This window comes from Chiloscyllium plagiosum, unplaced genomic scaffold (genome assembly GCF_037043375.1).
Source record: "Chiloscyllium plagiosum isolate Xiang-an unplaced genomic scaffold, Cpla_swu_hap1 HiC_scaffold_17, whole genome shotgun sequence".
Taxonomy (NCBI): Eukaryota; Metazoa; Chordata; class Chondrichthyes; order Orectolobiformes; family Hemiscylliidae; genus Chiloscyllium; species Chiloscyllium plagiosum.
Genome location: NW_028270155.1, coordinates 66,874,222 through 66,901,716, shown reverse-complemented (window position 1 = coordinate 66,901,716; position 27,495 = coordinate 66,874,222). Strand labels below are relative to the sequence as shown.

Here is a 27,495-nt window from a genome sequence, read left to right as displayed (position 1 = left end):
ACACCAAAAAAAAGTCTCCAATGAAGTTGGAATTTAGTATATTGACAATATTAAAAGCCAGTGACACAGTCCGATGCTTTGGGATATAAGACCGGGAAAACTTGAACAGTTGAGAGAGAACTGCCAAGCCACCAACACATGCAGACTGCCTGGAGAATAGCTCTCTTAAAGTACCTTTATCAATCAGTGATGTGTGAAACAGAAATCCCTAAGGAGAAGAAAAGAACACAAAGGAAGATATAAAGAGAAGATTCAACAGCTGGCTGGTTTTGAAATTTGACTTTTTGATTAATCTTAATTGGGGGTTTTATAGGACTAGTATTATAGAAGGGGAAGGTAAAAGATAGGTTAGAGAAAGGAGTTGTTAGTTAATTATTCTCTGTTGTACTTTAAGAAATAAAGTTGTTAATTTTTACTTTAAATAGTTCTTGGCCTCTTGAAGTTTCACAGAATATTGCACGGGATAAATCTTTTCTGTGTTGCTGGTTTAAATTAGGGGGGGAGGGGGACTTACCCATGTTGTAACACTCACCACTCTGTCATAGGATGCATCTATCCATGACTACATTCATATGAATGACCACTGAAAACTTCTGCTGTCCACTGGAAACAAAGTCCCATGCTCGCATTCAGAATGCCCTCCATTGTGTTGTCTGGCACTATCACTATGCTAAATGGGATAGATTTTGCAAGGTCTAGCTATTCAAAATTAGATATTCATGAGGGCCATCAGCAGCAAACAGTCTTCTTCATAACCTGGAGGCACATCACTGACATATCATCCACTCTATCATTACCATCAAGCCTGGTTCATGGAAAAGCACAGAATGTGAGGAGTAGCACCAAATATACCTAAAATGAAATGTCAACCTGGTGAAGTTACAGTACAAGACTACTTGAATGTTTCATTTGAAGGCATATCCTTATGTTCTTGATCACTGACCAAATCAGAAAAAAAATCTGAAAGGATTTGATTACCTCCCAGACCAAAATATCTTGTTAACATTCTCCTTCCTGATAAGCCCCAGCTCAGTGAGTTTGTACTAAAGGTCCTCAAGTCACAGTTACTGTATGTATGATTGTACTGGGATCCAGAATCTCACACATTTTGCAGTCGCAGCACATCATTTGCTCTGCATTGATAAATTTTAATTAAGTGATCATTTGATTATTTAATTATGTATATTTTACAAGTTTTATTTAGGACCACTCTTACCATAACTGAGCACATTAATATAGACCTTAACAACTTAAAATAAAATATTTAAAATTTGAGTGTTTTCAATTATTTACACATTCTCCCAGGGAATAGTTACTAAGCAGCCGTTAGCTTGTGAGTCATTGTCATCTTACTTTCAAGCTGTTAAATAAATCTGAAAACTAAAAGCAAAAAGACAGTGTCATGGTTTTGGTCAAGACTGGAAGATTGTGACAGGAAAGGACAGACAGTTTATTGGTAATAGTTTATTAACCAATAATGAATCCATAGAAAGAGGAGTCATTCAAAAATGTCTGGCTGAAAGAGAAAATATGTTGTCAGAAACTTTTCAACTTTACTCATCGGACTAGATTCCCTACGGTACAGAAACAGGCCCTTCGGCCCAACAAGTCCACACCAACCCTCAGAAGAGTGACCCAACCAGAACCATTCCCCTACCCTATATTTACCCCTGACTAATGCACCTAATACCATGGACAATTTAGCAAAGCCAGTTCACCTAACCTGCACATCTTTGGACTGTGGGAGGAAACTGACGCAGACACGGGGAGAATAAGCAAACTCCACACAGACAGTAGCCCAAGGCGGAAATCAAACCTGGAGTCCCTAGCACTGTGAGGCAGCAGTGCTAACCACTGAGCCACCGTGCCACCCATATCAAGCCAAAAGCAAGAATGCTAAATTTCAAAACATCACAATTTATAAGAAAAATGGGTACTGATTTGTGTCTGGTCCAGTCTGATTGGCTGAGTTATTGCCCTAGAGAAAGCAACTGGGCTTCCTAGTTCCATTGTACTGTAATTTAAAAAAGGCACAAGCCTTGAACATTTTCACTTGTTTGGAGAAAATGTTTTCTTGTGTATGAATGTTAATCTCTTCTAGCAAGTGCCAATGAACCTCATTATGAACTTGACTTAGAGTAATAGAGTCATTGAAATGTTCAGCTTGGAAACAGACCCTTCAATCCAACTCGTACATGCCGACCAGATATCCTAAATAAATCTCGTCCCATTTGCCAGCATTTGGCGCATAACCCTCTAAACCTTCCCTATTTATATATCCATCCAGATTCCTTTCAAATATTGTGATTGTACCACCCTCCCCACTTCGTCTGGCAGCTCATTCCATACATGCACCACCCTCTGTGTGAAAAAGTTGTCCATTAGGTTCCTTTTAAATCTTTCCCCACTTACCTTAAACCTATGCTCTCTAATTTTGGACTCCCCGATTCCGAGGAAAAGACCTTGTCTATTTACCTTATCCATGCCCTTCATGATTTTATAAACCTCTGTAAGGTCACCCCTTAGGTTCCAATGCTTCAGGGAAAATAGCCCCAGCCTATTCAGCCTCTCCCTATAGCTCAAATCCTTGTAAATCTTTCTGAATCCTTTCAAGTTTCACAACATCCTTCCTATAGCAGGGAAACCCAAATTGTGTGCAGTACTCCAAAAGTGGCCTCACTAATGTCCTGTACAGCCACAACATGACCACCCAACTCAATGCACTGACCAATAAAGGCACCTTCTTCATTATCCTATCGACCTGCAATTCCACTTTCAAAGAACTAAGGCTTAAGTTGGTTGTTAGCATAGCTATTAACACATACAGCATTGGCTAGCATTTGTTGAATAATTACAAAATCGCGACTAAAAATAGACATTTTTGAGTTATGCAAGCATGGCCTAGTTGAATATTTTGTACTTTGCCTATTATAAACAACCAAAGGACATAGAGTCATAGAGATCTATTTATCTTTTTATTTATTTATCCTATCCATGCCCCTCATGATTTATAAACCTTTGTCAGGTTACCCCTCAGCCTCCGATGCTCCAAGAAAACAGCCCCAACATATTCAGCCTCTCCCTATAGCTCATATCCTCCAACCCTGGCAACATCCTTGTAAATCTTTTCTGAACCCTTTCAAGTTTCACAACATCCTAGGAAGGAGACCAGAATTGCATGCAATATTAGCACCATCTTATTGCTCTAAATAAACATTGCTCCAGGCTAACTTCATACTTGTGGATTATTTTTTAAAATGTAATCAATCTCAATAAAACATATAATCAAGAAAGAACCCATTCTACTCACTATTGCAGTAAGGCTACACTTAAAAACTATGCACTTATCTGTTTCTGTGCTGTGAGCTCTCCCACACAGGTTCCTCCAAAATCAGTTGTGCATTTCACAATTTGTTAAGTTTTCCTAGACGCACTCCAATATCCATAGATACATGAATTTAAACAGCAAAGGCAGTAACTGAGCAGATTCACTGCTGTGTCAGTTAGCAGTGTGGGTTTCTTTCTCTCTCTCTCCTTCACTGACCACGTGCTGCCTATTGTCTGTCCTTCTCCCTTCTAAAAATGCCATTGTTTTGATTCTTTCTCCAAAATTCCAAAGCAATGCGACAGCATATAAAACAGTAATTGCTGCATCCAGAATTCGAAGAAATCACCTCCAACATCTAAAATACTTCAGAAAACATGGTGGCTCAGTGGTTAGCATTGATGCCTCACAGTGCCAGGGACCCAGTTTCGATTCCAGCCTCGGGTAACTGTCTGTGTGGAGTCTGCACATTCTCCGTGTGTCTGTGTGGGTTTCCGCTGGGTGCTCTGGCTTCCTCCCACAATCCAAAGATGTGCAGGCTAGATGAAATGGCCATGCTAAAATGCCATATGTGTTAGGTGCATTAGTCAGGGGTATACACAGGGTAGAGGAATGGGCCTGGGTGGGTTACTCTTCAGAGGTTCAGTGTAGTCTTGTTGGGCCAAATAGACTGCTTTCATACTGTAAGAAATCTAAAAGGAGCAGCTCTTACGGCCACAAGTTTTTTCCATCCTCCATCTTGGATTACCCAGAATCCTTGCCATTATGTCAAAGCAGCCTTTGATGGAACATGGAGTTATGTGAAATAGCACAGATAAAGAAATTCACAACAATGTTGTTCATTTGTTTAACAGAACACATTTTTGGATGTCTTTATGCATTGGAAAATACTGCTCATTTAGCCAATGCATAAAAATAGTTAAATATTCTTATCTGAATACATAGAATACTTGCAAAAGACAGAGGAACTAATGGTGCTTGTAAAAGTAGATGTTTTTGATTAATCACCATTAGAGATTTAGGACTGCAACTTAGGTTTGTTGCATAATCACAAGTTTTTAGGAGGTTTTTCACCACAAAACCTAGCGAGTTATCAGACCTATCTTACCACGCACCTTATTAATTTCCCACATTGCCTCGATGGTATGGTTTAAATCCAATTTCTGATCCCAGAACAATTTACCACTCATTGGACAACTTGAAATTCACCATCATCCTTTGCACCTGTGCCATTTCTAAAAGTCAGTTGTCCACCCAAACAAGCACTCTCAGTCCAGAGCTGTCCTGTATAGTGGCTGAGTTTGCCCTGGACTTGGCAGATATGGGGTAATCAGTGCCACACTTTGCAGGGAGGGACATGGAGGTCCTGCTGGATAAGATGGTGCTGATGCAATACCTCCTCCTCCCCCAGGATCAGCAGTGGAGACCATGACACTAGATAGCGTCAGCCAGGTCTGAGCCTACCATCTGGGTTAAAGCAGTCACAGTGATATGGAAGAATGCACAACACTATAGGAAGAAGGTCAATGTGCTTTGCTGCTCTGCCATGGTAATGCCCATAATTTTCTGATAATCACAGTCATTCTATCTCTACTACCATCCCCACTCTCAATGCTTACCACTCTCATTGTTAGCTGTATCACCTTCTTCACACACTGTCACCCACCACAATCCCAACACCATTAAGCCCTTTGAGCTACCTGCTAACTTGCTTGGGACACCAGCCTAACTGCACCAACAGTAATAGCTATGCCATCCACTTTCATTTCCCATAATCCGTGCTTTTCTGTCATTCCAGGAGGAAAACAATGAACAATAGGGCAGAAAGAGTCAAAATGGCTGGTATGGTACCCGACATTTGGTTCCTTGCCCCTCATGAGGATCCTGACTGACCACCACGAGCAGGGCCTGGACTGGTACCCTTGACTTACCATGCTGGGATCTCCTCAGAGAAGACTGTTCCCTTTGACTTGAGTTGCTGACAATCATGTCAAACTTCCTGGCTTTGTATCTGCACAAAAATGGCAAGGCAAGACTGCAATAACAGGATCCTAGTATCTCTAGCTGATGAGGGCAAAATATGATAATACAAGGCAGGCTGCTGGGAGCACCCAAAGAGGCTCAGAGTGAGTGACCACTATGACAGCAAGTGAAAAGCCTGGAGTTGCAGCCTGGTTCAGACTATGACCTGGATGCATGTCACTGAGCACACTGTCCTCATTGCAGCATTACAATAATAGTTACTGCTGAACCCAAAATGCAGCACTAACATGCTGAAGCAACCTGTAAGAGGATTGGAGATATGCCATGAGGTTTCTTAGAGTGCTGTAAACTAAATTAGTGGAACTGGGGAAGGGGAAATGTAGGCTTACAAAGCATGAGGATATGGCAGCATAATAGGGCATCTCTTTGGATCACGATATAGAATTTATAAACAGAAAAGTATCCGTTGATACGATAAAAGGAGGGAAAATGAATGTGCATAATATTTGGAACAAAATAAATAAACTAATACAGTTTAACAAGTGTGACCTTATAGCCAATACAGAGTCATGGTTACAAGGAGATTAAAGTTGGGAACGAAATGTTCATGGGTATATAATTTTTCAAAAGGGCAGGAAGAAAAGTGGTAAGGTAACATGGTTGGTACACCATGTACCAGTAAGTGGGATAGCAAATAATGATCGTGGATTGGAAGATCGAGTATCCTTAGTGATGGAAATAAGAAATAAAAAGGGAAAGAATGCACTGGTAGAAGTAGTCTCTCAGCACCACAATAGTAACTGTACAATAGGAGATGGAATAAATCAGAAGATAATGAGGGCATGTAAAGAGGCACTATGTGAATCATGAGGGACATTAACTTTCATTTAAATTGAGAAAGTCAGATTGGTAGAGGCAATCACAAGGAAGAATTGATAGTGTGTATTTTGGGACAGTTTCCGAGAACAATATTAGATTAGATTCACTATAATATGGAGACAGGCCACACCAACCCTCCTGGATTAGTGGTGCTGGAAGAGCACAGCAGTTCAGGCAGCATCCAAGGAGCTTCAAAATCGACATTTCGGGCAAAAGCCCTTCATCAGGATGAAGGGCTTTTGCCCGAAACGTCGATTTCGAAGCTCCTTGGATGCTGCCTGAACTGCTGTGCTCTTCCAGCACCACTAATCCAGAATCTGGATTCCAGCATCTGCAGTCATTGATTTTACCACACCAACCCTCCGAAGAGTAACCCACCCAGACCTATTCCCCTACATTTACCCATGACTAATGCACTGAACACTATGGGCAATTTAGTATGGCCAATTCACCTGACCTGCACATCTTTGGATTCTGGGAGGAAACCAGAGTACCCAGAGGAAACCCACACAGACACAGGGAGAATGTACAAGCTCCACACAGACAGTAGCCCAAGGCAGGAATTGAACCCAGGTCCCTGGCGCTGTGAGGCAGCAGTGCTAACCACTGAGCCACCAGACAATATATTGAGGATCTGACCAGGAATCAAGCTGTTTTGGATCTGGTGATGCGTAATGACGTGACTTCAGAGTAAAGGATCCCCAAGAAAACAATGACTCTGATAGGGTAGAATTTAGCAATCAATTTGTAAGGGAGACACTTGGGTCAGAAACAGCTGAGGTAAACATAAATAAGGATAATTACAAATGAATGAGGACAGAGCTAGTTGGGGTGGACTGGGAAAGGAGTTTAGCAGCAAATACAGTTGAGGTAAAATGGCAGACATTTAAGAAATAGTTCATGGCTAACAGGAAAAACATATCCTCATGAGAAAGCGAGGAAGGGAATAAGCCAACCATGGTTAACTACAGAAGTTAAGGATAGCATCAAATTGAATGTAGCAAAAATTAGTGGCAATACAGAGGCTTGGGCAAGTTTTTAAAATTAACAAAATTTAATCCAAAAAAAAGATAAACTTCAAGAGCTTCTTTAAATATATTTTAAAAAGCAACCAAAGTTAATGTAGCCCTTTAGAGAATAAGGCTGATGAAATAATAATGGGGAAGCAGGCAATTATAGAGAAGTTGAAGTTGGGTCTGTTTCCATGCTGTATGACTCTATGATTGTAAGTACTTTACATCATTCTTCATAGTAGAAGCACGAAAGGCATTCCAAAAATGCCAGATAATCAAGAGGAAAAAGAGTGAGAAGAAACAGTGGCTCAGTGGTTAGCACTGTTGGCTCACAGCGCTAGGGACCTGGTTTCGATTCTCACCTCGGTGACTGTTTGTAGGAAGTTTGCACATTCTCACAGTGTCTGCTTGAGTTTCCTCGCCCAATCCAAAGATGTGCAGGTTAGGTGAATTGGCCATGCTAAATTGCCCATGGTGTTCAGGGATGTTAGGTTACGTGCATTAGTCTGGCGTAAATGTAGAGTAGTAGGGGAATGGATCTGGGTAGGTTAATCTTCAAAGTGTTGGTATGGACTTGTTGGGCTATAGGGCCTGTTTCCACACTGTAGGGATTCTATGAAATAAAGTCAATAACTATCACCAGAGAAAGAGTACGAGGGCAACTATTGAAACTAAAGACCAGTAAGTCTCCTGAACCTGATGGGATGTATCCTCAGATAGTTAAAAAAAAGTAACTACAGATATAATGAATGCACTGGTAGTCATCTTGCAAGAATCCTTATATTCTGGAAAAATCCCAGTGGATTGGAAAACTGCCAAAGTAACATCATTATTTTAAAAAGGGAAGATTTTTTAAAAATCAGGTAACTGTAGGCCAATTAGCTTAATATCTGTTATAAAGGATATAATAGAGCATTTATAAATACATAATATGATCAAAGAGAGTCAGCAATGACTTCATAGCAGAAATCATGTCCAACAAATTTATTAGAATTCTTTGAGGTAATGACAAGCAGGATAGATAAACGGAAGGCAATATACAGATTTTCAGAAGACATTTAATAGCATACTGCTACTGAATAAAAGCCTATGGTGTTAATGGTAGTATATTAGCTAAAGGATAGAGGGGAGAGAGTTGGTATAAGGGGATGTAGAAATTTTCAGGATGGTATCCTGTGATTTGTGGAGTGTTGGATCATTGCTGGAGTTACTATTATTTGCAATATGACTGGATGAGGAAAGTCAATGTACTGTAGCCAAGTTTGGAGATGACACAAAATAGGTCAGAAGGCAAGTGCTGAGGATAACAAAACAAGTCTACAGAGGAATCCAAACATGTTAATTGAGTGGGCAAAAACGTGGCACATGATTTATAATCAAGTAAAATGCAAAGTTGTACACTTTGACAGGGAGAATAAAGGACCACAATCCTATTTAATTGGAGACAGACAGCAGAAAGTTACAGCACTGAAATGTTTGGGTAACAATACCCAAACTGTGAAAGGAAGGGATAGACTGTACAAACAGAAAAAGACTGTCAGACTGTGAAAGGGTGAGAAATGGTAAAATGCATAAAAGTGAGCCTATAAGTTCAGTAGGTAATAATGAGGGCAAATTTTAAAGGGAATGAAGAATAAATCTATGACATATTGATATGGATTTCAGCAAGGCCTTTTATGGATTTCAGCAAAACTCTGGCAAGGTCCCAAGTTGGAAACTGATAAAGAAAGTAAAAGCTCAAAGGACGCAGGGTAACTTGACAACTTTGATCCAAAATTGGCTTAGTGATAGGAGACAGGATGATGGCAAAAGGTTCTGTCGCTGGAGGCTAGTGTGCAACGACATAGCACATGATCAGTGCTGAGTCCCTTACTGTTTGTGATATTCATAAATTATGTAGATGAGAATGTGGGAAGGATGATAAGTAACTTTGCGACTGACACAAAGACTGGCCAGGTGGTTGACAGTGAGGAGGATGCAAAAGGATTTGTCAGATGGTCAAGTCAGTGGCAGATGTATCATCTCTGATACATGTGAGATGATGTATTTTGGAAAAAGGAACAAGACAAGGGAGAACTCAATGAATGGCAAGATGTTAGGACGTTCAGAGGAACAGAGGGATGTTAGGGTGTTTGACCACAGAAACCTGAAGGTGGAAGGACAGGTTAACAGGGTAGTTAAGGTATATGGGATGTCTGCCTTTATCAGTCATGGCATAGGTTATAAGACCAAAGCAGTCATGCTTGAGCTGTACAGTACTTTGGTTAGGCCATAGCTGGAGTACTTTGCGCAGTTTTGGTCACCACACTATGGGAAGGATCTGATTGCACTGGAGGGGATGAAAGGAGATTCATCAGGATGTTGAAACAAAATCAGAATTTCCTAGAGCAATTCAGCATCTGTGGAGAGAAAGCAGAGTTAACCATTTTGGGTCCAGTGACTCTTTTTCACAACTGATGATAGCCAGGATGCTGCCTTAGGATGAAGAATTTCAGCTATGAAGAGAGGCTGCATAGGCATGGGTTGAGTGCTTTGGAACAGAAAAGGTTGAGGGGGGAACCTGATAAAGGTGTATAAGATTATGAGGGGCATAGACAAGGTGAATTCTAAACAGTGTTCCGCTCCTCCAAGTGTTGTCCAACATTAAGGATTATTGATTTATCAGATGAGGGAGGTTTTGGAGGTTTAAAGGGGATCTAAGGAAATACTCCTCACCCAGAGGGTGCTGGAGGCCTGAAATGCACTGTCTGGGAAGGTACCTGAGTGGGAGACCTCACAACATTTAAAAAATACTTGGATGTACATTTGAAGTGTCATAATATTCAAGGCCCTAGGTCTAGTGAGGGTATGTGGATGTAGTAGTAATTTTTTCACAGCACAGAATTGATGGTGTATAAGGTCTCCTCTGTACTGTATGATTTAATAAGGTGGGGATGTCTTGCTACAACTTTAAATTATCCCCCTATCTCAGGCAAGATACACCAGCATTGGAGGCCGTCCAGAGAAGATTCATGAGGTTGGTCCAAGGAATGGGGGCACTATCTCATGAGAGGTTGAGTAGGTTGGGCCTGTACTCATTATAGTTTAGAAGAATGAAAGGTAACATTTTGATACATGCAATATTTCAGAAAACTTGACAGGGTAGATGCACAATGGTTATTTCTCCTTGTGAGAGTTTAGGACCAGAGGATATAATATCAGAGTAATGAATCATCCATTTAAGACAGAGATGAGAAGGAATTTATTTTTTCAGCGAGTATTGAATTTGTGGAATTCTTTAGCACAGAGGGCAGGAAAGTGGAGTTGAGGATCAACAAATCAGCCATGATCTCATTGAAGTGGAGCAGACTCAATGGTTTAAATATCCTACTTTTGCTTCTATGTCTTTTAGTCTTAGACCAGATGCTCACTCTGGCTTTCTTGTCAGGCTTTCCTGATGCCTAGCTTGTTTTCCAAGTTTGGTAAGATGCTAGTCTAAATATTAATGAGCTGTGGCATTAATAATTGTGGCATTAACCAGACATTTACAAACAATAATGACTTAGATGGCATCTCACTGCTGCCTAGCAGTTCATAAAAGCATAATAGATGGAGTGAGACGATCTCAAAGTTAAGATTGGCTTCGCTGTACATATCACCTGATTCTGCCATACACTTTGCCCATAACGCAATTCACTCAGATACCTATAAGGTCTTTGGTTACAAGGGGAAAATTTTCCAAAGTATATAACATTTTAAACAGACAGGCAAAATGAAAATTGTGAAGGAGGAACTCTGAAAATGAAAACTGATATACACACAAGTGTAAGATAGGATCTTGGTTCAGAAGAAGGGGTTTAGAAGGAAAGTAAACAGAACTGACATAGGTAGAGATTTGGAATAAAAAGAGAACATTATGGTTATGCTGTATATCCGCCTGTTAACAGTAGTTTTATGCACCTTTATGCATCAAAAAAATGGACCTTATGACAAAGATAATAGAGCATTGCAGTATTAGGGAAGATTGGATAGACTAGGGTTTTTGTTTTGGAATGGAGAAGACTGACGAGAAGTTTGATTGAGATGTTCAAGGTTGAGAGGAGCCTGGACGGAGTAGAAGAGAAGATCTATTTCCCTCAGCAGTGAAGAGACAGAAATTGAGGGGATCCATCATGGACGTGATGGGTTGAATGTTTTTATCCATGCTGTAAACATTCCACAGTTTTGTAAGTGTATATGTATCCTTCGTATCACAGCAATATCTTATTAACGGTCATAGTTGGTGTTAAATACAATTTGCAATTCATCAATAATTTGATACATGTACAAGGTCACTGTAATTAGCAGAATAAATAATTGAGTGTAGTAGTGTTTTTAAATGTATATTTTGGCTGGTTTTGAACCTGCAAAACTTGTTGCTTAAGCCATGACTACATCGTGATATATTAAAACAATCTTTGAATTCAGTGGTCACATCTCATTGTTACTCTTTCTTGTTCTTCAGGAATCTCCCCCTTGCCATTATGATTTCAATGCCTTTGGTAATTGTTTTGTACATTCTGACAATTCTGGCTTACTACATTGTGTTAGAACCAAATATCATTCTCAAAAGTGATGCTTTAGCAGTGGTAAGTGCTTATGATGATGATATTTTTGAGCATTCTTAGTTAAATATTTCAGACTGAAACAAGTGCCCAAAGTAAGGGTTTACAAGGATTGTTACCCAAGCATCAAGGTTAATTAAATTTGCTTTGGGAATAATTGTTTAATATGGATGTAATAAAAGCATATAAATACATTGCATCATCTTGAAATTGAGATAGAAACTTGGAGAAACAAATTAATGGCTGGAATGGAGGTGATATATAAAAGATAAATAGGTTAAGAAATAACATATGCATGGTTTGGGAGGTACTGATCATGAGAACATTTGATGTAGATTTGACTTATTATTGCCACATGTGTCAGACATAGTGAAAAGTATTGTTATATGTGCTAACCAGACAAATCATACCTCATGTAAGTATGTCAGGGTAATAGAACAGAATGCAAAATTGCCTGGGAAGGGAGAAATGGAACATCATATGTATGTCTGGAGAACAGAATAAAAAGGAGTGGATCCTGTGAGGAACAATGGAAATAAAGAGCAAATAGGCTGGACATAGGTCTTGATAGGAAGCCAAATGTTTTTCTATTTAACACTGAAGAAATTTGGGCTACATAGGCTAGGCATAGATAAGGATAAGTATGTCCTGGTGGTAAACAGAGGGTAAGAAGTGGACAATAAATGACAGCCTAAAATTAATGTGGGGCCCTTGATAAGATTAAATTGACTTGTTAATAGATCACAGAGCCAGTTTGCAACATTGACGGAAAATGACCAGATTCAAATTATTGAGTGCATGTGAGTCCAAAAGCTAATGAGGAACAAAATACTAACAAGGCATCTCTGGAGAAATACTTTTGGAAATTGGAGATCCAAGGTGTGATGAAGAGTCACTCACATGCCAGCAGAGGTTAAACCCAGAGTCCAGTGGTGAACTGCGTGGAGTCAGCAAGATTGGGAATTAAACAAATAATTGCAAAATAGAGGTCATTTGGCAGTAATGGATTTGATTCTAGAGCAGGATGGGAACCAAAAGAAATAGCTAAGACCTAGATCAGTGTATTAGATTTGTCGTATATGAGTGCAGTGCAGCCTTAGTTATTAACATTTCTATTTTCCTGAGAGGCCATTATTCCACAAAAAATGCTCAAGTACTGACTCATATTTTTACTTTACAATGTCACAGTGAAGTCAGGGTCAGCGTAAAATTAAAAGAAAAAGCATAGAATGTGATGAAGATTGGTGGGAAGCAAGAGGATTGGGAAGCCTTAAAAAACCAGCAAAGGTTAACTGAAAAAGAAATAAGGGGGGAGAAGATATGAGGGTAAGCTTGCTAGTAATATAAAAGAAGATTGCAAGAGTTTTTTTTCAGATATCTAAAAGGCAAGAGTAGATAATGGATTGCTGGACAATGAGGATGGAGAAGTAATAATGGGGATCAAAGAAATGGCAGAGGAACTGAAATAAGAACTTTGCATTAGTTTTCACAGTGGGAGACACCAGCAGCATACCAGAACTTCAAGAGAATCGGGGCCAGAGGTGAGTGCAGTGGCCATCTCTAAGGAGAAGGTGCTGGGGAAGCTGAAAGGTCTGAAGGTGATTAAATCACATGGATCAGATGGACTACACCCAGAGTTCTGAAGGAGGTAACTGATGGGATTTGTAGAGGCATTGGTAGTAATCTTTCAGAAATCATGGAGTCAGGGAGGGTTCCAGAGAACTGGAAAGTGGCTAATGTAACACTCCTGTTAAAAGAGGGAGGGAGGCAGAAGACAGAAGGCTACAGATCACTCAACCTGACCTTAGAAATTGGTAAGATTTTCAAATCCATTATTAAGAATGTGATTGCAGAGTACTTGGACGTGCATGGTAAATAGCACTGAGTCAGCACGGCTTCATCAAGGGGAGGTCATACCTGATAAATCTGTTAGAATTCTTTGAAGAGATAACAAGTAAGTTAACTAAAGAACCAGTGCAGATTTTGCAGATGACACAAAGATAGCTAGAGGGACAATTAACGTTGAGGAAGAGGGGAAGGACTTGGATGGACTGGGAAAGTGGACAAGAAAGTGGCAGATGGAATACAACTTGGCAAAATGTCAGGGTATGCACTTTGGTAGGAAGAATAGAAGCAAAGACTATTTTCTAAATGGGGAAGGGCTTTGGAAATCTGAAGCACAAAGGTCTTGGGAGTCCACGTTCAGGATTCTCTTAAGGTTAACATGCATGTTCAGTTGGCAGTTAGGAAGGTAAGTGCAATATTAGCATTCATTTCAAGAGGGCTAGAGTACAAGATTAGAGATGTAATGTGGAGGCTATATAAGGCTCTGACTTGCAAAGTGTGTCACTGAAAAAAGCACAGCAGGTCAAGTAGCATCTGAAGAGCAGAAGAGTTGACCTTTCGGGCATCAGGAAGGCTCTGGTCAGATCGCAGTTGGAATATTATGAGCGGTTATAGGCCCCATATTTAAGAAAGAATGTGCTGGCCTGGGGGAGGGTCCAGGTGTGATTTAGAAGAATGATCCCGATAATGAAGAGCTTGTCATGTGAAGAATAGTTGAGGATTCTGGGTCTGTGCTCGAAATTTAGAAGGATGAGAGGGATCTGATTGAGAGAGTACTGAGAGGCCTGCATAGAGTGGACGTGAAGAAGATGTTTCCACTAGTAGGAGAGACTAGAACATGAAGGCACATTCTCAGAGGGAAGCGATGACCCTTTAGAACTGAGATGAGGACAAACTTCTTCAGCCAGAGTGTGGTGAATCTATGGAACTCATTGCTACTAAAGGCTGTAGAGGCAAAGTCATTGAATGTATTTATAACAGATAGATGGATTTTTGATTAGTAAGGGGCTATGGGGAGAGGTCAGGAGAATGGGGTAAAGGAATATATCCCCCATGATCAAATGGCGATATAATGAAGAGCACATGAAAAATCAATAAAACTAATTCGTAACTAAACAAAAGATTGAATGGCAGAGCAGACTCAATGGACAAATGGCCTAATTCTGCTCCTACATTTTATGGTTTAAGTTAAGTGAATAAGTTATGAAAAATTTAGAATTTTCCTACAGACATGAGGTGGAGTCAAATTCAAAAAATAGCACACAGGCTTGTTCATACATACCTTCCAGTGGTTAGTTTAAGGATAGCATTGGCAGAATATTGGAACTGTTTGCCTGTCCATAATTTGACTGATGCATGATATTCATACAAGGATCTCTTTAAAAAGAAAAAGAACATAAGACTGTAAGACATAGGAGCAGTAATTAGGCCATTCAGTTATGGCTGATAAGTTTCTCAACCCCAATCTCCCACTTTCTCCCTGTAATTCTTGATCCCCTTGACAATCAAAAGTCTTAAATATGCTCAATGACCTGGGCTTTACAGCCTTCTGTGATAGTGAATTCCATAGATTTACCACTCTGTGGCTGAAGACGTTCAGGCACCCTCAGGTCCTAGTCTCTCCTACCAATGGAAACAACTTCCCAACATCCACTCTCTCCAGGCCATTCAGTATTTTGTAAGTTTCAGTTAGATTCCCCCCTCATCCTTCTAAACTCCATTGAGTATAGACCCAGATTCCTCAAACATTCCTCATATATTAAGCATTTCATTCCTGGGACCATTCTCATGAAACTCCTCTGAACTTGCTCCAAGGCCAGTACATCCTTCCTGAGATATGGGACCCAAAACTGCTCGCAATACTCTAAATATGGTCTGACGAGAGCCTCAGAAGTCCATCCTTGCTATTATATTCAAGTCCTCTTAAAATAAATACCAACATTGCCAACATACCTATAGTGTACTGTAGCTTGTCTTAGTCCCACTTTGGATGATCAACAGTTTTTTGCTGAAATAGAAATCAAGCAATTTATAATGAAAATGTAGCCTTAATACTGAAAAGGCCCCCATGCTGTGGGCCTCAACACCAAACAGAATATCAGCTCTGACTCACCAAGAGCGTCATAGAGATGTACATCATGGAAATAGACCCTTCGGTCTAACTCGTCCATGCTGACCAGATATCCTAAAGTAATCTAATCCCATTTGCCAGCATTTGGCCCATATCCCTCTAAATCCTTCCTATTCACATACCCATTCGGATGCCTTTTAAATGTTGTAATTGTATCACCCTCCACGATTTACTCTGGCAGCTGAATCCATACACGTACCACCCTTTGCATGAAAAAGGTCCCTTTTAAATCTTTCCCTCTTAACTTAAACTTATGCCCTCTAGTTTTGGACTCCGCCACCCTGGGGAAAAGACTTTGGAAAATTACCCCAGCCTATTCAGCCTCTTCCTATAGCTCAACCCCTCCAACCCAGTCAACATCCTTGTAAATATTTTCTGAACACTTTCAAGTTTCACATCATTCCTGACGACCATGGAGCTGGAACTGTAACTTGACAGTTGCAAGGCCTCCCTTTAAATGTTTTTTTCTGTTGACGTCTGTTCTCGAAGGTCCCAGTGCTGCTGCAACCACAGCCAGTATAAGTAGGTCTTTGGCTTTGTTTTGTCAGGACAAACCCAACAATTTAAAAGCACCCTTTAGCACTCTAGGAAAACAAAACTAATTTGATCAGTTTAAAATATATCTACCAGGGATGTAAACATACTAATTTAAGTGGAGGGGACAGAAATTGCATCAAACATACACAACAAATTATGATGTTCTATGATTCTATAATATTCTATGGGTCCTCGTCTCATTGACTATAGATTATTCATCCAAAACATTTTATCCTCTTGGCATAAAAATTTAAACACCCTACCTTCAGTTATCCTGATCAAAGAAAACCAATATATTTTGGAGAAAGAGATTTGATTAGAAAACATATTTTATCTAATAAAATAGGATATTTCTAGGAAAATAAAAGGCTCAAGGTGTAACTGATAGTAGACAGGTCAGTTGCATGTAGTATCATGATCAATCTAGAAAATAAAATTTAGAGTTCATAAATTAATTTATTAGGTGCTCTGAAGACTTTCTTTTGCCTCTAGACATTTGCAGACGAGACCCTTGGAGTAATGAAATGGATCATCCCAATAGCAGTCTCTGTGTCATGTTATGGTGCTCTTAATGCATCAATTATGATAACTTCAAGGTAGGCTTCTGTTCCAATTCTCAGTACCTGCTAGAATAAATCTCATTCCATTGTTTGTTTAATGTCACCTCTCATTAGTAATTTGTCTGTAATATATTTGTGTAAAGTAGTGCTCAATTTTCTTAAAATATATTTCACTCTATTAAGTTGCTCCATTAGTAATTGCTAAAACTGAAGTGTGCATAGAATTTAGTTACTTACACAGCATGGTAATTTTTCTCAATGTCCCTTGTCACAGAACTGCCATGTTACAGACAAAAATAATTTTTGTAAATCATCTGTGGCATAGAGCTTTTTATTATTTGTGGAAGTTAAAAATTTCACCTTGCCCACAATTAAAATAGACCTAACCACAGTGGACAATCCACTGCAATAAAGTGGCAACACAATCTCTTTCACCACTATTTAACCAAGTTTGTCCACACATTGTTTCATTATTGCCGTCCCTCGTTACCCTTAGGAAGGTGGTGGTGACCTGCTGCCTTTAACCACTGCCATCCATGTACAGACCCACAATGGCATTAAAGAGGGAATTCCAGAATTTTGACTCAACAACATTGAAGGAATGGCGATATATTTCCAAGTCAGGATGGTGAGTACTCTTGGAAGGAAGTGGCAGGTGGTCACATTCCCACATATCTGCTGCCCTTGTCCTTCAAGATTGAAGTAGTCATGAGTTTGGAAAATACTGTCAAAGGGGTTAACTAAGTAGGATTTGTTCTGGATGGTTTCAAGCTTCTTGTGTGTTGTTGGAACTGTACTCATCCAGGTCGGGGGCAGGGGAGTACTCCATCACACTTCAATGATGGGCAGTCTTTGGGGAGTCAAGAAGTGACTTACTACAGGATTCTGGACCTCTGACCTGCTCTTGTAGCTACTGTATTTATATAGCTAGTTCAGATTAGTTTCTGATCAATGGCAACCCTGAACATTTGGAGTAATTCTGATGTCAAGGAGCAGGGGTTAGATTATCTCTTGTTGGAGATTATCATTATCCGATTTGTGTAGTGCAAGTTTTACTTGCCACTTTTCAACTCAAAACTGGATATTTCCTAGGGCTTCTGCATTTGGACATGAACTGCTCCTGTTGAGTTGTGAATAGTGCTGAACATTGTGGAATCATCTGCGAACATCCCCACTTCTGAGCTTATATTGGAGTAAAGTTTATTAATGAAGCAGCTGAAAGTGGTAAGGCCTAGGGCACTATCCTAAGAAATTCTTGCAGAGATGTCTTGAAGTTGAGATGACTGACCTCCAACAGTCACAACCATCTTCCTTTGTGCCACTTATGACTCTAACCAACAGACACCCCTGATTCCTGTTGATTCTAGTTTTGCTACAGCTGTTTGATGCCATATACAGTCAATTGCAGCTTTGATGTCAAGGAGAGTCAGTCTCATTTCATCAGGTAGCGTAGTGGGTGACAATCACTACAAGTTTTCCTTGTCCATGTTTGTCCTGATGCTTTGAGACTTCGTAGGGTCCTGACTCCCAGGGCCATTCCCTCCCATTGCATGCCAGTATTCATCCACCTCTGATTTTTGTTTCGTAAATATATTTATTAGCAAATTTTTTTAACTTTACAAACATGTAAAATTATTGAAAAATACAATCAATAACAAATACCAGTATAATAAAAAGAAAAAAAGCACAAATTGCAATGCAACTACTGTCTTCTAATTATTAACCTACTCTATAATACAAAACAAAACCTAACACTGTGCAAAGCAACACCAATAAATCAGTAAATAACTAATAGATCAAAAAAAGAAAGAAAAGCAAAAAAAAAATAAAACCACAAAATACAGAATAGCTATGCTCGGCGCAAAGCTCCCAAACAATGGAACGGGAGCATTGTATATATATTAACACAGGAGACCCCTTCCAGGGTCCAGGGCTTGACAAGCCTAACCATTCTGGTTAAACAAATGCCCTAGCTAAGATAGCTGACAAACCTATATCCAAATAACTCAAGTAGGGCTGCCATGTCTTACAAAAATAGTCTGTTGTGTGGTGCACCATGTTTGTAAAAAGGTTGAAGGGAATGTGCTCAATAATTAATTACTGCCATCCCAACAAACCCAGCGGGTTCTCAGACACCCAGTTCATCAGAATATTCTGCCATGCACAGTATGCAAGAATATTAAATAGTTTATTTCCATGCCCGTCTAAAGATGGTAAATTCGGTAGACCTAAGAGGAGAGATATCGGGTCTACTTTGACTTCAGTCCTCAATACCCTCCCGATCTCTCCCGCCACAGAGCTCCAGTAAACACAGAGCCTGTGGCATGTCCAGAAGCCATGGGTAAGAGTACCTATACTTATTTTACATTTGGGGCACACTGAAGATGCCCCTTTTTCAAACTTCGCCAGACAGTCTGGTGCCAGATGAGCCCTGTGCAGAATGTTTAACTGCGTAATGCATGTCCCATTACAGATTGAGATCTTTTGAGCATTCTCCCATATGTTCTCCCATGTTTCAGAAGAGATCTCCACTCCTAGCTCTTGCTCCTAGACCTCTCAAAACCGTTAATATCTCTCAAAGGTTAATATCCTGCCAGGCCCTGCCACCCAGCAAGCGATAGAGGGCACTAACCGAAAGGTGCTTGCTTGTAGCAACAACCTCTCTGTATCGGGCTTATAGGGCTTAGAAGCGTAGTCTTCTTCTGGATGAAATCCCTAACCTGAAAAAAATGGAAAAGGTCTCTGCTGGGCAACCCGTATTTTCAGCTCAGTTGCTCAAAAGACATCATAACCTGCCCCTCAAACAAGGCTCCCAAACTGGAAACTCCTCTTGCTGCCCATAGTTTGAACCCTGAGTCCATCATCTCTGGTCAGAACCCTGGCATGCCAACTATTGGTCTAAGTGGCGAAGTCTTGGATACGCAACCCACACTCTGACACATTGCCCTCCATACCTTGACTGTACTAATGACAATGGAGTTCCGGCAGTGGTCCATAACTGTCCTCATCTTATCCATCAACAACAGGTTAATAAGAGAGCACTTTGCCTGTGAGGCCTCAATATCCAGCCATATTGAGTTTGGATCATTACCTACTCAGTCACAGACAAAGGACAACAGGGAACTCAACTGATACCTTCTGATGTCTGGGAAATCAACTCCTCCCCCTCCTTGAGGCAACTGCAATTTAGTAAGTTTGATGAGGGGCCGCCCACGATGCCAGACAAAGGAACCAAACCATCCCATAAACTTCCGCAGCGTTGACCTGGGAAACATTATAGGGAGCATACGCATGGGATAAAGCAAATGAGGAAGAACATTCATCTTAATGAGAGATATTCGACCCAGCCATGAAACTGGAAGAACCTCCCACTTCTGGAGATCTCGCCTAATATTGTCGAGCAAGTAAGCAAAGTTAGTCCGAAATAACAGATCAAACTTGAGGGTAATAAAAATGCCTAGGTATCGGAACCCTGTCTTGTGAACAATTAAAAGGGAACTTAGGATCACCTTCAACTTCTGGCACATCCTTGAGGTTCCCCAAAGGCATAGCCTCCGATTTTGCAAAGTTAATCTTATATCCTGAAATAGCCCCAAATGAATTGATACATTGTATCAAATGGGGTACGGAGGTCACCGAGTTCAATAAAAACAGAAGGACATCATCCACATACAGTGTAATCTTGTGTGCCCTCGATCCCACTTCCGGAACGGTTATGTGGACATTCTGACAAATGGCCTCTGCCAGCAGCTGTATCACCAACGTAAACAACAATGGTGAGAGGGGGCACTACCCCTACCAATCCTAAAATTCCCAGACTTCACCCCTTTGGTGATGACCATGGCCAGAGGGCAACAATATAAAACCTCCACCCACCTAGCAAAGATCCCAACCAACCCAACTGTTCTAAGATATAAAAAAGATACGGCCATTCCACCCATTCAAATGTTTTCTCTACATCTAAGGAAATCACCAACCCCTGAATTGATCATTGCTGACAATCTTGGACCATATTCAGCAACCTTCTAATATTATTAGAGGAGCTACGGTCCTTTATAAAGCCTGTCTGGTCCTCTTTAACAATATGGGGCAACACCTTTTCCAATCTCTGCGCCAGGATCTTGGACAGAATCTTAAAATCAGAATTTTTTTAGTAATATATTTTTATTAAGAAAAAATAGATTTTTAAATATTACAACAAATACAAAACAATGCAATTCAAAACAGTATAAAAGTAGTACAAAACTAAACCCAAATAATAAAAAAATTCCCCAACCCACCCTCCTATGTGAATGTATAAACATATATAGAGAAGTATAAAATTTTTTAAAAATCTAAACTAGCTATTTAACTAACTAAATAAATACCTAACAACAAACAAATAAATAGTAATAACTCAGCTCAGCCAAACAAAACACTCATACGTTCACAGTTCCTCCTCCCTGGATATTGGACTCATGAAACACAATCGTTACAGCTATATAAAAGCCCTTGTTAGTGTGGCAGATAAATCTGTGTCAGGTATTTCAAAAAGGGTTGCCATGTCTTGTAAAAATTCTCAGTTTTGTGGTGTACCATATTTGTGAGAAAATCCAGGGGAATATGCTCCATAACAATCTTCCGCCAACCCGACAGGCCTGGGGGGTTTTCGGATATCCAACCTAGCAAGATATTCTCCTTGCACAGAACGTGTGAATATTGAAAAGTTTTTTCTTTTGCGCGTCTGTAAGAAATAAAATGGGTAGACCCAAAAGGAGAGAAATAGGATCCTTCTCCACCCCTACATCTAAAATCCTCTCCATTGCCTCTGCCACAGTGCTCCAATATGTTTGAAGCCTGTCACAAGACCAAAGACAATGGGTAAGAGTACCCGTACAGACCTTGCATTTGGGACATGCTGAAGATACCCCTGGTTTAAATTTTGACAAATGGTCTGGGACTAAGTGGACCCTATGGAGAATCTTCAACTGTAAAGCATGGGTCATATTGCAAATTGATATCTTCCTTGCATTCTCCCAAATATCCTCCCATGCCTCTGAAGAAACTTCAACACCCAGCTCTCTTTCCCACATCTTGCAGAGTTGATCAGACTCATCTGATCTAGAGTGATATAGAGTACTGACAGAGAGTGTACTCTTATCCCTTAGTACCTCTCTTTCTATGTCAGATTTGTAGGGAATCAGTCAAAAGTGTGGTCTTTTTTTGAATAGAATCCCTAACTTGAAAAAAACGAAAGAGGTCTCTATTAGATAACTCTTACTTCCATATAACTGATCGAAGGACATCATTACATCTCCCTCAAATAAATCACCCCGGCAAGATATACCCCGAGCTGCCCAACGTTTAAATCCTGAATCTATCATACCTGGTTGAAAACTCGGCATACCCACTAAAGGTGTAAACAAAGATGTTTTGTCAATATTACATTCCCTCTGCTGAATTGCCCTCCATGCTTTAACAGTATTGATGACTATTGGGTTATGGCAATATTCCCTAACTGTCCTCACCTTGTCCAAAAACAGCAAACTGGTAAGGGGACACCTTGCCTGGGAGACTTCGATATCTAGCCATATTGAAAGAGGGTCCCCACAAACCCAATCACTTACGTAGGTCAAAAGCAAGCTTAATTGGTAATTTTTAATGTCCGGAAGGTCTACTCCCCCCAATCTGTGAGGCAGCTGCAATTTGGCTAATTTAATGAGGGGCCGTTTACGGTGCCAGATAAAGGAGCTGAACCAACTGTTCAGTCTCCTGAGTGTTTGTTTATTGAAAATCAGGGGGAGCATCCGTATAGGGTATAGCAAACGAGGGAGAATATTCATCTTAATAAGTGCAATCCGACCCAACCATGAGACTGGAAGTGCCTCCCATCTTTGGAGATCTTGTTTAATTTTTTCAAATAATTGAGTAAAATTGGCTTTGAACAGCCAATCCAGAACTGGAGTAATGAATATGCCCAAATACACAAAACCCCACTGTAACCAACTAAATGGGAATCTATAGTCACTCTCAAGAGTCACCCATAGGCATAGCCTCTGATTTAGCAAAATTAATCTTATACCCTGAAAAAGCGCCAAACACGTGAATGCATTGTATCAGGCAAGGCACTGAGACTGCTGGATTTGTCAAAAAAATTAGAACATCATCTGCATACAGCGAGATCTTATGTAATTTTGACTCACTTCTGAAGCTGATATATTGAGATCCCCACAAATGGCCTCTGCCAATGGTTCAATCACCAACGTAAAAAGTAATAGTGAAATGGGACAGCCCTGCCAGCTGCCCCTAGAAATATTAAAATTGCTTGATCGTACCCTGTTGGTAATGACCGCCACGAGAGGTACACTGTAGAGAACCTTTTACCCATCTTATGAAAACTTCGCCCAGACCAAATCGGTCTAGAGTATAGAAAAGGTACGGCCACTCAACTCGGTCAAATGCCTGCTCTGCATCTAAAGAAATCACCAATCCCTGTATTGACTGCTGTTGGCATGCTTGAATTACGTTAAGTAGCCTCCTAACATTATTGGAGGATCTGCGACCCTTTATGAAGCCCGTTTGATCTTCTTTAATAATAGAGGGTAACACAATCTCCAGCCTTAATGCAAGAGCCTTAGAGAGGATCTTAAGGTCCACATTTAAGAGCGAGATGGGCCTGTATGAAGCACAGTCTTCCGGATCCTTCCCTTTTTTAAGGATAAGTGAAATATTGGCCTCTCTCAGAGATGGTGGGAGACAAACATGACTGTATGAATCATTAAACATATTCAGCATCGGGCCTGACAGTATACTTATAAATTCCTTATAGAATTCACTGGGAAGTCCATCAGGACCGGGCGCCTTTCCACTCTGAAGCTGCCTCACAGCTTCCTGCACTTCTTGCTCTGATAATGGATAATTGAGAAAGGACTGTTGTTTGGGAGTCACACCCATCTCTTTTTTCAGATCTCTAAAAAAGAATTCCATTTTGGCCTGCCCCTCCTCACAATTCTCAGACTGATATAACGTAGAGTAGAATCTCTGGACCGCCACATTAATCTTTTTAGAATCACATGTTAGGTTCCCAGACCCTTCCCTAATCGCTGTAATGGTTTGTGGGGCACTTCTCTTTCTGGCAAGATATGCTAAGTATTTGCCTGGCGTGTCACCATGCTCATATAACCTTTGCTTTGCAAAAGCCAGCTCCTTCTTTGTCGTCTGCGTGAGCACGGAATTCAGTGCAGACCACAGTGCCGTAATTCTCTGTAGTTTCACCAACGAGGATCTGTCAAAATAGGCCTTCTCGGCTGCCTTCAACCGTGCTTCAAGGAGACATTGCTGCTCACCCTTCTGCCACTTCCGACTTGTGGAATATGAAATAACTAACCCTCTGGCATAGGCTTTGGCAATTTCCCAGAGAACAGATGAGCTGTCAACCGAGCCTATGTTGATGTCTAGGAATGCCCGAAATTCCCTAGAGAAATACTCCACAAACTTGCTGTCCATGAGAATAAAGGGGTCCATTCGCCAGTACCTTGAATCCACTGTAACATCCTTAATTTTAATCATGAGGTACACTGGAGCATGATCAGAGATGGCAATATTACCAATCGTACAGGATGCCACCAGATCCAGGGTTACCGCAGGGGTCAGAAAAAAATCGATCCTCGTGTGATATCTGTGCGGATTGGAGAAAAACGTGAAATCCCTACCTGTAGGGTGGAGACACCTCCAGACGTCCACCAATCCTAATTCCCCACACAAACCCAATAACTGTTTAGTTTGTGCAGAGGGTATCCAGGGACCTTTAGGCAACCTGTCTACTGTGGGGTCCAAGAAGCAGTTAAAATCTCCCCCTATAATGATGTGCCAAGACTTGAGACTTATCAGTTTAGAAAAAGCATCTACCAAGAATTTAAGAGGATGAGCTGGGGGATAATAAACATTTAAAATGCCATATTCTTCCCCATTTATCAAGGCTTTAAGAATTACAAACCTCCTGTATGTGTATTTAACACATTCCAACAATTTAAATGAGAGATTTTTCCTTCCCAATATAGCCACTCCCCAACTTCTGGTATTAAATGATGAAAAATAAACTTGGTCAAAGCCATTCTGCTGTAATTTCAGATGCTCCTTGTCATCCAAATGTGTCTCCTGTAACAAAGCAATATCCACCTTCTCCTTTCTAAGAATCAAGAGTACCTTCTTCCTCTTAATTGGTGAGTGACTTCCCTTGATATTCCAGGTACACCATTTAATCAAATCATTAGCCATAATCTTCTGCAATTACATTTAAATTCCAGAGAGGAGGAAACGGAACCACAAATAGCTGAGCCTTAGTGTCGCATGGTCCACCAAATATAAAAACTACATAAACTAAAACCACTACATTTAACAAACATACAAAATTATTAAAAATAAAAAACAACCAAAACCAGAAAACAAACCAACATATAAAGCGCCGATAGCGCTGAGTAGGGGAACTCACCCCCTGCCCAGAGGGGGCAACTACCCGTCCCGAACTGCCCATAAATAGGCATCTAACCATCTCAAACCACCTTCACTTCTCCCAGCTAGAGCCGCAACGCAAACACAAGCTAAAAAGAATAAACACCCCATAGAATATCAATATGAATAAAAAAAATTCTTTTATATAAAAAAAGGGGGAATAAATACCCCACCCATACTTTGGTATGTCCTAATTTAGAAATTTAAAATGTACATCTTAACCACCACCAGACATTGTTTGAACCAAATTATTTTCAATGGAGGAAAAAAAAGGGGAAAAACAAAGCTCCAACCGGATTTCCTCCATTTCTTTTACAGAATGATAAACGCATATCCAAGCAACAATATTTATACGTACTACAATTGTTTAACTTAGGTTAGTTTGTCCACAAAGTCTCTTGCCTTCTCCGATGTGTCAAAGAGATGCACGGATCCATCTAAGGTGATCCGAAGCACTGCCGGATATCTCAGGGAGTACTGAATCCCAAGCTCCCTCAGTCTTCTCTTGACACCATCATACGATTTTCGTTTCTGGATCGCCGCTGCAAATTCCTGATAAAACATGATCTTTTTCCCCTCATAAATTAGGGCCTTTGGATCCTTCCCCTGGAGTCTGAAAGCCTCCATGACTCTCTCCTTATCCCGGTAATGATGGAACCACACCAGGAAAGGACGAGGGTGTTGACCCAGATCTGACCTCGTGCTGCGACCCAGTGAGCCCTCTCTATCTTCAATCCTCTCATGCCAGTCTCCAAGTCAAGGAATGTCGGAAGCCAAGCTTCAACAAATTCCACAGGCTGCTCACCTTCCTTACCCTCAGGCAGACCAATGATCCAAATGTTTTTTCTCCTGCCCCTGTTTTCAAGATCATCCACTTGGTCACGCAAATTACGAACCTGCGTCTTCAGGGCTTGGATCTCTTCCTTGAATGAACTGGCATCAGCTTCCACCACTGTGACCCTGTGCTCCACCTCATCCGTCCTCTTCTCCAGGTCTCCCAGCTGCTGCTCATGCTTCTGCAGCATGAGAGAGACTGGAGCCAGCTTCTCTTCAATCTGTTTCCCCAACATCTCACGAGATTTCGAGAGCTGGTTCACCAGGTCCTGGAGAGTAATCGGCTCCGAGGCTGCTGCAGGCTGAGCTGCAGGCCCGGCCTCAGATGCTCCTCCTCCCTTTTTAGGCATTTCTGGACAGCTGAAAATACAGCTAAGTCAATTTTTAAATGTTTCTTGGGGCTCCATAATCTTTCCAATGCCCCAAGAAATCGTGATGACCTGGGTTGTGAGGGTTAAAGGATCGTCCTGCTCCTGTTGCGATGCGAAGCTCTGCAGTGTGATCTTCTCAGATCGCCGCCATCTTAGATCCCCCTTAAAATCAGAATTTAATAGAGAGATGGGCCTGTATGAGGCACAATCCTCAGGAACCTTCCCCTTCTTAAGAATTATGGAAATATTAGCTTCTCTCAAAGATGGTGATAGGCATTCATGCATATAGGAGTGATTGTACATCTCCAACATCAGGGCCAGGCGCTTTCCCACTCTGAAGTTGCCTAGCTGCCTCTTGTATTTCCTGAGCTGTCCAAGAGTGCATTAAGGAGAGAGGCTGTTACCCCTGGGAGGTCCAGTTCTTAAAAGAGCCCTCCTGTCTTCACAACCTTCAGACCGATACAATTCAGAGTAAAAGCTCCGAAAAGCTTCATTAATCTTTTTAGCATCATATGTAAGGACCCCGGCGCTGTCTCTGATTGCAGTCAGGTACGCTATGTACTTCCCTGGCCGATCCCCATATTCGAACAGCCTTTGTCTAGCAAAAGCAAGTTCTTTCTTTGCGTTTTGTGTTGGTATTAAATTCAAGGCAGCCTGGAGGGCCGTGATCCACTGTAACTTAGTCACGAAGGCCACGCAAAATGTGCCTTCTTGGCAGCTTTCAACTACGTCTCAAATAGACGCTGCTGTTCCTCTTTCTGTCCTTTCCAGCTAGCCGAATAGGAAAAAGCTAATCCCCTAGCAAAGTCCTTAGCAGTCTCCCATAACATAGACGGACTACTAGCCATGCCTGAGCTGATAGTCAAGAATGCCTGAAACTTCTTCAAAAAGTATTTGACAAATTTGGAATCCTTAAGGAGAAAAGAGTCCAAACACCAGTGCCG

At 40.8% G+C, this 27,495-nt stretch overlaps 1 protein-coding gene across 1 annotated transcript in view; it reads left to right on the top strand.

Annotated features, from left to right (window-relative positions):
* The window catches only part of LOC122558545 (Y+L amino acid transporter 2-like), a 93,209-nt gene that overhangs the window by 49,021 nt on the left and 16,693 nt on the right, over positions 1 to 27,495 (top strand). The window contains exons 4-5 of the mRNA XM_043707254.2: positions 11,684 to 11,807; positions 16,789 to 16,892. Coding sequence (XP_043563189.1) covers positions 11,684 to 11,807; positions 16,789 to 16,892 — 228 coding nt within the window. The remainder of the gene's footprint in view (positions 1 to 11,683; positions 11,808 to 16,788; positions 16,893 to 27,495) is intronic.